Source organism: Polistes canadensis, unplaced genomic scaffold, assembly GCF_001313835.1.
Source record: "Polistes canadensis isolate GaletaPanama2010 unplaced genomic scaffold, ASM131383v1 scaffold_273, whole genome shotgun sequence".
NCBI lineage: Eukaryota > Metazoa > Arthropoda > Insecta > Hymenoptera > Vespidae > Polistes > Polistes canadensis.
In genome coordinates this window covers 94,979-109,383 of record NW_014569820.1, presented here as the reverse complement: position 1 = coordinate 109,383, position 14,405 = coordinate 94,979, and the positions used below count along the sequence as shown (strand labels likewise).

The 14,405-nt window shown below is 25.5% G+C and overlaps 2 protein-coding genes across 2 annotated transcripts; both read left to right on the top strand.

The window, feature by feature from the left end:
* The first annotated feature begins 4,547 nt into the window (after positions 1-4,547).
* Positions 4,548-8,991, top strand: LOC106790961 (odorant receptor 13a-like). The gene is made up of 8 exons (XM_014756250.1): positions 4,548-4,712; positions 5,271-5,390; positions 5,490-5,607; positions 6,103-6,364; positions 7,459-7,735; positions 7,962-8,098; positions 8,731-8,863; positions 8,941-8,991. Exons 1-8 carry the CDS (start codon positions 4,548-4,550, stop codon positions 8,989-8,991), a joined length of 1,263 nt encoding a protein of 420 aa, XP_014611736.1.
* Positions 8,992-12,755: 3,764 nt separating this feature from the next.
* On the top strand, positions 12,756-13,776 carry LOC106790960 (odorant receptor 43b). The gene is made up of 5 exons (XM_014756249.1): positions 12,756-12,853; positions 12,964-13,054; positions 13,137-13,273; positions 13,356-13,488; positions 13,768-13,776. The coding sequence occupies exons 1-5, from the start codon at positions 12,756-12,758 to the stop codon at positions 13,774-13,776; spliced, it is 468 nt and encodes a 155-aa protein (XP_014611735.1).
* The last annotated feature ends 629 nt before the right edge of the window (positions 13,777-14,405 follow it).

Here is a 14,405-nt window from a genome sequence, read left to right as displayed (position 1 = left end):
CCCCCCCCTCCCCCAACAAACAACCCGCTAATCGCTCCCATACACACACACACAAAAACAAGCATGGTGGGGGTTGTTGAGACTGTCGTGTCGCTACAACGGAAAATCCGTATTTTTTGTCCTTTATCGTATCGGAAGATAAGCGGGTTTAGAACGAAATGTTTTATACCTGCATTTTATTAAAAATCATTCTAAGAGCAATATATTATTGGTAATAATTGATTTTCCCATTTAGTTAAAATTGCCAAACCTTCCTCTAAAGTTAACATAGCGATAAGTAATTTCTTGATATCTTTTGAAGGTAAAAAATGTTAGCAACTTTTCAAAAAATCTTCGACCATTTTTTATATACGTTGGTAAATTATTCCTTTCTTTTTCTATAAAGAAATAAAAAATATTTTTTATTTATGATATATGTAAATTATTTCTAAAATATATACGCATACCTTCTTCCTCAGCCATTGGAATTCATTTCAGATTCTTCATCTTGTTTTTCCGTATTTTCTTCATACGTAACTTCGTTGTTAAGATTTTTATCAATTTGTTCTTTTGCTTTTCTTGCTTTCCTTGCTTCATAAATTCTAATAAATTTAATATAATAATTTCATGTGGTTCTTTTTAAACTAACGTGGGCGATATTCGTATTACATCTGCGTCTGGTTCTGCTGTTAATTTCTTCATATAGAGTATAATATTTTTCTAACTTTAAAATGAGAATGTTTTCTTAAAGGATTCATTGCTCGTACAAGTTCGTTTAATTTAATAGCTGCGGTATTTAACCACTCTTGATTCCTTTGTGTCGAATTTACAAGCTTTTAAACTCCGACAGCTTCTTTACAATGTAATTTATTTTCCAACTGATCAATTACATTCGTTTCTTCTTCTTTAATGCTACAGACCAAAGGCATAGTTTCTTCATCAAGCTTATCTTGCATTACAAAGCGTATTATCCTAGCCCTTGCTCTAATGGCCATCTAAAATAATTTTAGTAAATTAAGTATATCATTTTTATTCCATCTATGTATATATCCATGTATAATAAGGAAAAAAAGTATGATATAAAATACAAATCTTAATACCATTGTAATTTTATGACCTTGAATATCGCTTCCCAAAACAACTTCCTGCAATCCACTAACGATACCGGGTAACAATAACATTATAGTATTTGTTACTTTGATATACCAAGACAATATCAAACTCATTGGAAGAATCACCTACATAGCATAAAGCCATTACGGTTTCTATAGCTATTAACCTGTATCATAGAACAATTTCATATCGTTACAAAATATTATTTGTAATATCGATAAAAGATAGAAAAGAAATAAAATAATTTTTTTAATAAACATTTAATGATATATTACCTCAGGGAACGTGATTTTTTGTATTTAGCAATTGATACGCATAGATATATACTGTGAGCAAGTTTGGGTGCATATTGTCGTGTTTATAATTCTTCAATGACATTTGTAAAAGAACTATTTAATAAATCCTGCAGACAGAGAAGTACTGTTTCTTTTAATTCTTCATGACAAAGAATAACTATAAAATTACTTACAGTTATAAAAAGACTTATATCAGTTTAATTTAATAAATAAGAATTGTTACATACCTTTTTGCGGTTCGTTCTTGTCATAAATTAGACATAAAATAATAGTATATAACTTGTCAAAAGCTTTATACTTTGTAATTTTGTCTTTTGATAAAACAGTTCTTATGATTTTCACTAAATATTCTTTGGAATGTTTACTAAAAATAAATGAACAAACAAATAGAATAGCAATATTCTTATTGAGGTAATTAAAATATATTATGCATTACTATATTACCTGACATCCTCATTTTGTAAATGTACAATTACAGGAAACAAAATATAATCCAATAAATCTTGTATATCACCATTCGAGATTGTTTTTATACAATCAATAACCTCCAACGAACATTTAATACTTGGATCTTTCATTAATGAATCATAAAGCGGTTTAAGTGTTGTAAAACCTTTTTGAAGTTCATATCGATCCATAATTTTTAAATAAAGAGAAATCTTTCAATTTTTATCTTCGTTAACGTAAATGCGATAGTCGTAAAATGTATGTAAATATTTTAAGCGAGTGCTTTTATTCGTCTCTTTAATTTGAGGTTATGTGTTTGCATCGTCGTTAATAGAAAGATTTGTTTACGTGAACGGTCGGTAATAGTCGGAATCTACTCTCTTTGATAATCCGTCATATAAGATTTCTTTCTACCTTATCGACACAACCTTTATTTTTTGAATAAAATTAATAAATATTTTTCAAGTAATTTATTTTTAAAGATATGTAATAAAACGGTTTGCTGTCTAACAATTAAATAGTAAATTATTATAAGAATAAATGTTAACACATAGAGTAATAAAGACACTAAAAATTAAAGACACTTATTAGAGAAAAATAATATCATTCTTAATGGTAAAATATTCATTAAAATTATTTCTGTATCATTCTTTTACTTTTAAAGTCCCCTGAGCTTGGGAGACAGTTGTGACCTTTTTGCTATTCGAATTCATGTTCAATGAATTCTTCTTGAAAGAAAAATTATTAAATTCTGTAATGGAATTATTTAAAAAAATTAAATTCTTTAGTCGAATGTTGATAACGTAGTCCTTCATCGTTGGATATTTAATTCTAATTATTAACTTATTTGTTGAATTTTTATTATTATCAAATTTAATTGTTCAAGGTAATAGTTGAATGTTTAATTTTAATATATTTTTTTATTAAATGTAGGTATTATTTCTTAATTTATATTCCAAGTTTTTATTAATGTAATTCTATTATGTAAAAACAATCTGTAAAAATGTTATTAAGTTTTACATTATACAATAAATCAGTAATATTCGTTTCCGAAAGATTTATTTAATAAATTTATGTTGTTATATTCAATTTTATATTTCTTATCATTTTTCATCAAAATTTTTTATTTTGTATAAAAATTGAAATATTTCCAAATGATAAAAAACGAAAATTAAAATAGTATACGCAAAGAATTATATATTTAATTTCATTTAGTTCACAATGAAGTTATACTTTGAAAATAATTTGAGAAATTAAATTTAATAGTTGTACGCAGTATAATAGTACTTAAATTGGTCAAAACATATAGCCACACGGAAGTTATCACATCGAAAAAATGAATCTATTGTCTTTCTAGATGAAAAATGAATCTGTTGTCTTTGTCGTCCTTCCATGATCGTTGATTTTTCTTGTAATAATTTGATATCAAATTTACTGCTATAGATCTTACATTATTCTGTTCATCTTTTACTGTTTTAGCGTCACTGCCTGTGATGTTAATAAATCTGATACCTTCTTCTAAATCTTTTATTAAAGTAGTATACACTGGAACTTTATTAGGTCTTATTGGAATACTATATCCTGGTTCTAAGTTTAATATTTTTTCCACTTCGTGTGGTAGTCCTACATCCGTGAAATTAAAAATGCAAGTGTTCTGTCTATTGATATTGTTCTTATTGAATGAATTATCATTTAATAAATTATTCAATTTTTTAATGTTGTTATTTTTTGTGGTTTTAAACTTATTTTCAAATTTTTTATTAAAAAAGGTTTTGCAATTTGTACAATGTTTTATAATATATATTTTTTCAAAAAGTCGAAATAAAATTTCAGTTGCTGAAGAAGTCCTGTTGAAGGGACGAAACGTTCAATAAGATCGAAATAACGTTATAAATTCTTACCCTGTCCAACTTCCCTGCGACACATTTATTAATAATTTTATTTATGGACATGATAAACAACTAATTAAACTATACAACATTTACGAACTTTCCATACGAAAGTTGTTTCAATGGAAAAAAGAAAATGTTAGTCGGTAAATCTTTATAAATAGTTTTGGAAATAACGTAACTATTCAAAAAGATCATGTCAAAGAAAATACTAAAATATAAACTTTCTAAAATTATGGTATAATATGGAATTTGCTAAGAATTTGATCTCCTTCATCAACTTCAACCAATGCTTTTATTGTAATCCAACACAACTGTTGATTTTACATCATAACGTATGTATTATTATTCAGTTTTCATTTCATGTTTGTTTCACATATTCCGTACTTTAACATTTGTGTTTGTTTTTTTTTTCTTAAGATTGGTATAACAAAAAATTAATAACTTATAACGTATTTTTTTTCACCCAATAACCTTTTTTTCACACATTTTCATTCGGCATAAGGTTGTAAAAAATATCACTAGTGAAATTTCGTTGTATGAAAGAACATTTAGTAAACGCGCAAGTCCATTAAAATCCATATAACATCACTGTCGGATTAAATAATAAACACTTCTGTTCTCTAACGTAGAATATCACCTATAATTAATTATTTATAACGAAGGAAGTCTTAATAGACTGCTACGCTACAATTACAAGTCTCTTTTAACTCTAACTGCAACCCTTTAGTCACTTGAAATAGACTTCTTTATTATAGTTGAAAGAAAGTAACAGATCAAAGTAAAAGACATTTAATATTGTAATACACGTAGAAGGTAGAACATGATGTCACAGGATTTCTATCATGAAGACAGTTATAAAGAATATTATAAAGTTTTAAAATTCTTTATGCGTATAAGTGGACTATGGCCTTATGAGACGTTACTCGTAAAATGTTTCTGTTTCGTAATGACTTTATTCTTAAGTGAAGGAGTTCTCATTGGACAGGTATATACTTATTCGCATAAACACATTCTTGTATAATAATATAATAATCATTTAATTAAGATTCACAGTCAAAAATTTAAACTTTTTCTATAATTTTCTAACAACAATTAAAATTATTTTTTAATCATTCATAATCACATTCGTACGATCTTACACATTATATATACAGTTAAAAAAATTGATATTATTATTAGTGAATTGCAAAATTAAATGCAATTATACGATAGTCGTTTACATATATAGTAAGTGTAAGATACTACTGCGGAACAGTAGCCAAAAAACTTTTACTTATCTTCTAATATTAACATGAACAAAAATTATTTAAGTTAGTGTATAATATTTTAAGCGGACACAATCTTAAAGGCGCATAAATAATTTTCATAATTTGCAAACATTATTTAATTTTTCAGATTTTATACGTTATTAATAATATAGTATTGTTGATATAAAAAAAGAAGTATAACTTCAAAAAAAAAATAAAAACAAATTAATACGAAAAATAAAAAACAACAAAACCAATTTAACTTTTTAAAATTTATTAATCTTTTTTTAATTCAGTTATCAGAATTGATTCAAGTTAGAGGTGACATGGACGAAGTAATCGATTGTATACCTAATATTATGATATCATTGTTTTGTGGAGCAGAATTCTTAGGACTTATATATAATTCGAAAAAGGTATATTTCTCTCTCATTTACATTTAATAATAAATATTATATATAGTTATAATGAATTAATATTCTCGAGAGATCGTCACACAAAATAGATTTACACAGGTGAAGAGATGTATCGATACAATTTTTGAGGATTGGGAATGTTTGTCTTCAAAAATGGAGATTGAATTATTAAAGTCGTATACTTTACAAGGAAGAAAATTAGCCATTCTTTACTTAAGTAAGATATAATCAAAATATAATTCAAATAATAATAACAATTATTATTATTATCTGGATTGGCTCGGCATAGATACTGTAAAACTATTATACAGCAGATAAAACTTTTTTTTTATATAAAAACAAGCATTTATTTATTTTATTGTTGTATTTTTATTTTCCTTTTTCCTACGGGTTAGAATTACTTTTCTACTAAACTATTTTACACTTATTTAATACTACCAAAGAGTTCACACGTCTTTTTACCGCTTTCTTTGGAGTCAACAGCACACACTAATCATTTTTTTTTCAATAAAATTCACTTTTATATTTTAATGTAGTTTCAAAACTTTAAGAAAAGAATAGGGTGCATACTTTTTAATGTATCCTTGTACAGCATACATGTATATTTCCAAAGTTACAAAATCTCGACATTTTTAAGCCACGATCTGTTATTGATAATAATAATAACAATAATAAAAATATTGAATTTATCCTATTTTTCATTGTGTTACAGTTTACATGTCATTTACTGGTTTCATGTTCATTCTGCAACCGATAGTTAGAATGTTAAGTGCAAGTTATGATAACTCAACAAATATATTGGAGACTATTCCGTATCGCTTGCGTTATGGCAATCTCGATTTCGAAAAACATTATTACGAGATACTTATTCATTCTTACATTAGTGTTATGTCTCATATGCTTATTTTATCTTCTATAAATTTAATATACATATCGTTCATTCAACACGCCTGCGGAATATTTGCCGTGATCGGGTAAGAATCAGGACTCGTCTTTATGATATAAAATGATCAAACGTGAACATTATTATAGAATTCGTGAAAAAATTGAGCCAAGGAACTAACTGAACCGAAATTTGAGCCCAGGATTTTTTCTAGCAATTGTTCTAACCATTAAATATCAAAGAAATTTCTTATTGGTCATTACCAAATTGTGGGCGTTCCTAGGTGTAACCGGACATGAGCGTACCAAAAATAGGATGATAAAAAATGTAAACCTAATATTTTATTTTTGTCAGTTTCTCCTTTTTCTTTTTCTTTCTTCTCCTCAAATAATTTCTAACTAACCTTTATACCTATTACTGTTTGTAAACTTAAATAATAATACTCGCATTTATAATCAAGTTAACCTATAACTTTTTACATATTATACATTCTAACCTCAAATAATAAGACGTTCTTGCATGGTCAGCTTTATTGGTTACGGCACTGGTTTTCTAACAAGTGATAGAGAAGAAGGGGTCAAACGAACAATCTAACCTATACTATTACACTAAATAACGACAAACTTCAATCTGATTGGCTGTACCCTCATAATAGCTGACATGTAGATTCCTGAAGTCTTTGATACTTAAAAGGTTAAGCTATTCAAAGGGCCCTCGGTCAACTTTTTCACGAATATCTATCATATATTATATATAATATATATCAATGTATTACTGCGAGCATTGTATAGAATACCAGATCAATCTATATACTGTCTGCTTATAAATGTAATATCTGATGACTCTTTTGCAAATAGATAATTTACAAATTTTCTGTATCAAATAGTAATTTTCTTGATGCAAAATAATTTAATTAACATTTTGACCCCAGAATGTATCACCAATTGCTCATACGTGAATTTAACTTTTTATGTTTGAATATTAAAAATATTTATTTTATAAAATAAATCATGTAATAATTTTTCTCAATTTTTTGACCAATTGTAAATCCATTATTATAATTATCGGCACAAATATCAAGTTCTTAGAAGAGTCTGATAGAGTTATAGTATAATGTAAACTTTATGAATTTCTCTTTTAATAGTTTCTCTATATCTAGTAATAGGATATAACAAGTCTTTTCAGGTATAAGTTGAAACATATTGGCGGAGAAGAAAATTTAGAAATAAATTTAGACATTAAAAAGATCGATGACAAAAATTATTGGACGGCTTTAGACTGTCTACGAAAACACATTAAAGTTATAGAGTACGTATCAATATTACATCGTTTGTCTCGTTCACAAATACAATTGGAAATGTTTATTTATAGATTTTCCAAGCTCATAGATGGATCATTTTCGGCTGTGTTTTTATTCACCTTAGGACTCCACGTGTTACTTTTAGCCGTTTCCGGTACACAGGTAATAGAAAAAAAAATCCAATAAATAAATAGAAATATTATTATAAGACATACGCGTAATATAAGTTTTGTACTTTAATTTCACCGTTTTGCTAGTCAAATCGGAAGGCAAAAGGATGAAAAAAAATTGCAAACGGGATGAATTTAACTTGCAAAAGAACGAATTTAAAATTCAAAACCTATATATATATATATATTTTATCTATTTATAATTAATTTTTCTGTAGATATTATTACATTCTGATGAATTAGACGAAGCTGTGAGATTCGGTGCTCTCTTCATATCTATATCTATCCAACTCTTATGGCAATGCTGGCAAGCACAGTTTTTATTGGATTATAGTAATGTACCTTACAACAGCGTGTGAGTTGAAATCAATGTGTTAAATTATAAACAAAAATTACATATACGTATTTATACGAACACGTCTATGACAATGATTTTATGAAAATATTTAATAAACACGTATATATATATATTAATTACACGTATATATTACATGACAATTAAAACAAAGTTATTTTAAATATATACAAAAATATTTGTATTATTTTTTGTAAGATATTTAAAAAATAATTAAAAATAAAAATAGGTCTGACAAAAGTATGTAAATAAATATAAAATGAAAAGAACGTTCAGATAAGTACAACTTAATGTTACAATTAATCATATAATTAATCTTCTGAAACTAATTATATGATTCATTTACATGGAACATTATAAAATCAAATTTATATTAATTTAAAAGTTAAATAACACTAAAATGTTTGGTCATTAAGTTCAAACCGTACGATTACAATTCGATATTGGACATTACAATGACGTAATATATTACTGTATATAAAGATTTTGAAAAATTACTTTTACAAGCAATTATAATTTATTTTAAAATGATTAAAATAATTGTTTATACTTTTCACTTACTACAAATATTAAACACTGGTAAGAAAATAAATATACGCGCGTATATATTTATTGTTATTCAATAATTATAGGGTTCGAGCACGTTGGTACAATACTTCAACACGTTGCAAAAAACTACTCGYCTTAATAATGATGCGATCTTCGAAACCGTGCGAAATAACAGCAGGAAGTATGATTACTATCTCCATAGAAACATTCAGTTCGGTAAGACTTCGAAGATTATCTTATACAAGATAGCAACAACAAATTTTAACTTTTCAATCTTTGTTTTCTATTCAAAGGTAGTACGAACGTCGATGTCTTATTTCACCGTATTGCAATCAATGAAGTGAATGAAAATGACATTAAAAATAATAAATGTACGTATAATAGTATATAGGACTTCGGTTGTCAGATATGACAAATTATATAATTTATTAATGAATAAAATAACTGTGATAAAACATATTCAAATTTTAACTTTCCAATTTTTTTTGTTATTCAAACATAGTACAAATGTAAATATTTTATTTCACCGTATTGCAATCAATATAATGAATGAAAATTACATTTGAAATAACAAATAATACGTTTAATAATATGCACTAATCTCTATGTTGTAAAAGATAACAAATTATATAATTGATCAATGAATAAAAAATGACTCGGATAAAATATATTTAAATATTATAATACATTACCGTATCCGAAGTAACCACATTTACTTTTTCTTTCTATCTTCTAATTCTTGTACTTTGTAATATCCCACGTGTGTGTGTGTCATATGCAAAAGCTACTTTTATCATTTTCTACACCGTGAGTTCTACGAATGAAAGAGAATACATTAACTAGATAGCTTTTACGGTTATACATTGTACTTTAATAAATGTTACATCATATTCATTTCAATTCGCACATGTGAAACGTAACGTATCAGCAATATTCTTACTCCCCCGTAATCTACTGACTTTCTTTCAATTAAATATGCACAAACTTGCTATTATACGTATTATTATTTCCGTCATCGAAATAATCGATGATAACAAAGAGATAATCTTTTAAAGAGAATATATAATACTTACCATATAGTAAGAGAATAATATACCTCGGGGAGAAATGAAATCTAATTCTATAGTGTTGGTCTATCAACGATGACGGAAATACCGGATACATTTTTTCATACTTATTATTATCATTACAATGTAAGATTATTACGAATTATTGGATTATGGCCGTATCAATCTATCATTTCCAAAATTTTGTGTATAACTATTAGCCTTTTAATGGCGGAAAGCATCATAATTCCGCAGGTAAACTGATACGTAATTAAAATTTTAATTAAATACTTTGTACTCGTATGTCGAGTGTAACTCGAAATCAGTTTTTATCTCAGAAAAGCTCCCTTAATCGAGTATCACTTGAAGTTTTTACGTTAAACTTCGGAAGTATCATTAAATGTAATTAATTTAATTTTGTTTAAACTTGTTTTTTTTGTTCTTTATTTGTTCACATATTGTGTGCAGATTTTTGCTGCGATTAAATTAACTCGAATCAATACGATTAACATTTTGAAGTGTATACCAACGATAGTAGTTGCCGTGGGGTGTGGTATTAAAGTGATTAATTCGGTGTATCATGGAAATAATGTATGTATTTATTTATGTATTATATTATGTTACCGTTAAAGTGTTTCTGTATAATTATTTCAAAAGAAAACGTATTGTATTTTTCATTTTTATTTTGTTTCAATACATACTGTATACAATTATACAGTAAATCATTTTGATGAATGCATCGGTGAATGTATTGAACAATTTGTTAAAGTGTGTAATTCTACCTTATTTCGTGCTTTAACTTTAGTTATTCCATGAAATACCTAGTTATCTTATAAATCAACAAATTTGACACATTAACGGTAACATATATACAAAATCGGCCATAAAAATGTATACACATTTTAGGAAAAGAACAATTTGTATAAATATTTGAATAATAAATTAATTTATTTAACAAATAAAAAATAATAATAATAATTTGTATTACTTATAATTAATATTTTTTACAAATTTACTTACTTTTTCGGTACTCGTAGTTGTTATACTTATGATTAAATTGTGTTTACATTTTTATGAGAAATTTTGTATGTACATTTATATTTATTAAAATAGTAACTACGTTTTCTCGATCATTTCGTACGATCAAAGTTACAGATTAAAACGTTACTTCAAAAAATAATGAACAATTGGAACTTGATCACTCGAGAAGAAGAAATTCAAATTTTACGGAGTTATAGTAAACGTGGCAGACAATTAACCATAAGTTACGCATGTAATTTAAAAAAACAATTATATTATAATTTTTATACCAATGCACCTTAATTCACGTATTTATTAATTAATTAAGTATGAAACATCAAATTACTTCGAATACTTTCAGTCCAAGATCATAAATTTCATACTTAATTACATAATACTTATAAAACTCAAATAACTTTTAAATTATGCATTTAACGGGAAAATTGTTAAATACAAAAATTGCATGGTTTCAAAGGATCCTACATTCGAATGTAAAATAAAGACCCTATTGTTTATAAACATTACCAATAAATTATTTCTTCAATAATACTACGAAGTATTTATTATTGAAATAATTTATCGCAAAAAATATATCTCGTTAATCGTTAGATTTATTTATTAATATTCTTTCGATATATTTTTTTTTTCTTAAATTATAGACTGTTCCAAAAATCCTTAAAAAACTATACATTTTTGTTTCATGGGTATTTGAAATGGTGACGTGCTTTTTTTTAAGAACACTATAACTAAAGATTCATATACCTTGAAATGATGAACAAATGATTGTTTTATTCTATTAATAAATCAATATTGATTTTTTTTTCTTTTTTCCAGTAAAACAACTTTTAAAATGTCCCATTTATATTATAATTTTGTGTACTGTCTGTGTACTCCATTTTGTTTTGCGTTTTTTTTTTTAATCATTTTGAAATATTTCAATCATTATACTATACAAAAAACATTTTGATTATATGGGCCAATTTTTCATTTCGTAGTATTTGTGTGTGTAATTGGGTTAACAATTGTTCATTAGACGCATATTTAAAAGTTATTTGAAGTGTGGAAATATGTGAATCACCCTGTATATTGGATATACATATTTATATATAGGTTTTATAACGATGGCATCTTCCGCATATATTTTATTCCCCGTATTAAAGAACATAGTTGAAGATTCTGGGATGAGTGAAAATTCTATTATCCCTTTTGAGGTGGATTATCTCGTTGACGTGAACAAATATTATTATCTTATATTGATTCATTGTTATTTGTGTGTTTTCTCACATACTTTTATAATAGTCGCAGTGGATACCATGTTCATTACACTCGTTCAACATAGTTGTGCAATGTACGCTATTCTTGGGTAAGTTTTACATATGCAATCACTTCTTTAAAAATATTCTTACATTAACGTATAATAATTAATATATATAACTAAAAATAAATTATATATATTTATATATATATTATATATACATATATATATACATATATTATATATATGTATATATATTTATAAAGATTAATAAATGACCAATTGTTAGAAATAATAACTAAGACAATATTGCTTTATAAATAACTGAAATATGAAACCATAAAATTAGTCATGTTTAGTGTCTGAATATTTTTTTTCAAGTTATTGTATGTATTATTGAGGTTAGAATGAATAATATGTGAAAAGTTAGGTTAAGTAGATTAAAAATTTAGATATTATTATTTAAGATTAGTAACAGGTAAAAAAGAAAATTAGTAATTATTTAAAGAAAAGAAACAAAATATTAGGTTTATTTTTCTCATCACTCTTTTTTTGATACGCTCATGTCCGGTTATATTTAGGAACGTCCACATTTGGTAATGACCAATGGGAAATTTTTTTGATACTCAAAGGTTTAAAATATCATAAGTCTCTATGATTAAATAAATATTATTATTTTTATTATTAAAAAAAATATATTAATATTAAAAACCGTTTTTCTTTCTCTCTCTCTCTCTCTTAATGTAATAACTTATAACATATTTGAAATAGATATCGTTTAGAAAATATGACGGAAATCGAGAATGAAAAATCAGAAGTAAGTTTAGATGACAAAGCTTATTATAGAATTGTTAATTGCATTCGCCAACATAGAGAGATTATCAAGTTAGTATTTAACAATAATAAATATATATATATTATATTTTTAACAATTAATAATTATATACCTATAAGGAGGATATTTCTAAATAAATAAAAAAATTTCAATGTTGCAGTTTTGTCGATCAGATTGAATTTATATATTCAACATATTTCTTTCTTCAATTAGGTTACAATATGATTAATATGAGTATTACGGGTACACAGGTATATTATTTTATTATATATAACATCAACAAAAATAATCATTAATTTTAATTAATTAATAAATATACTTTTATATTTCTAGATAGTATTATATGCTGATGTATTATTAGAATTTATTAGATTAACCATGTTAGCTTCAGCGCAACTTCTTCATTTATTTTTTGAATGTTGGCAGGCACAACAATTGATAGATCACAGTGCTTTAGTACACGATTCGATGTAAGTTAATATTCTTTTTAAATTTCATTATTTTTATAAGTAAAACAAAAAGAAAAATATTAAATCGCAGGTAATATAATAGATGCAAAGCTGCGTGGTATTTCACCTCGATGAAATCAAGAAAGCTAATCAAAATAATGTTAATTAAAAGTTTGGAAACCTCAAAACTCACAGCTGGTAAATTGATCGTCTTATGTTTAGAATGCTTTGCTATGGTAAGTATGAATGAAATATAGATTGTTAATAATACAGGGTATTTCAATTATTTAACGCATAACGATACCAGGATATTTAACGAGTAAATATAAGAGGAAAATGTCATATAAACATAACATGAAAAAATATTTTAATTAACACTAGATTGCCAGATATTTGTTATATACTTATTTTGCCTAAAATTAATCAATTTGAATTAAACATAAATAGTAATTAAAAAAAAAGGATACAATTTTAATTTAAATTTATTCTCTTATTCAAATACATTTTTTTCACAGATCCTCTAATCCTGTATTCCAATAATCCTGTACTAATTATAACAGTTGTTTCTTTGAAATAGAATTAACATAGGTAAATATCACCAATTCGTTTTTTGTATTATATCAAACGAAAACAAATCAATTGTTATCTTCCATAGTATTGTTATAAATTTTGAATAAAACATTTTTCATGCTACGTTTACACATTTTATTCATATTTATTCTCGTAAAATATATTTGCATCGCTGTGCGTGAAAAAGTTGGGATTCCTTGTATACATTTTATGTAAAATATGGTATAGTATATAGTACACTGTTATACATACAAATATGTTTATTTTTTTCTTTTTTTAAACTGGAGGTCGTTAATAAATCAGTATCGTATTTTACGATTCTTCGAACAATGCAATAAAAGATAAAACTTTTGATCTAAATTTGAGCTATATAAAATAGTATAATGAAGTTACTATATTATTAACTATGGTTACCTTGGAAACGTTACAAACGATTACATCGTTAGCATAATAATCCTTATGTCGATCTTGTAATAGAACTCTTATATTTTAGTAAAGAATAATTATATGAAATATATAAATGTTTTGTCTTAATTTATATAAAATAATAAACTAGAATGAAGAGTAAACAACGATCGGAATT

Bases quoted from the DNA above. Each gene is read 5' to 3' on its own strand.
- LOC106790960 (XM_014756249.1), top strand. From the start codon at position 12,756: ATGACGGAAATCGAGAATGAAAAATCAGAAGTAAGTTTAGATGACAAA. The intron at 12,854-12,963 runs GTTAGTATTTAA...TCAATGTTGCAG, and splicing joins CAACATAGAGAGATTATCAA to TTTTGTCGATCAGATTGAAT. The intron at 13,055-13,136 runs GTATATTATTTT...TTATATTTCTAG, and splicing joins TGAGTATTACGGGTACACAG to ATAGTATTATATGCTGATGT.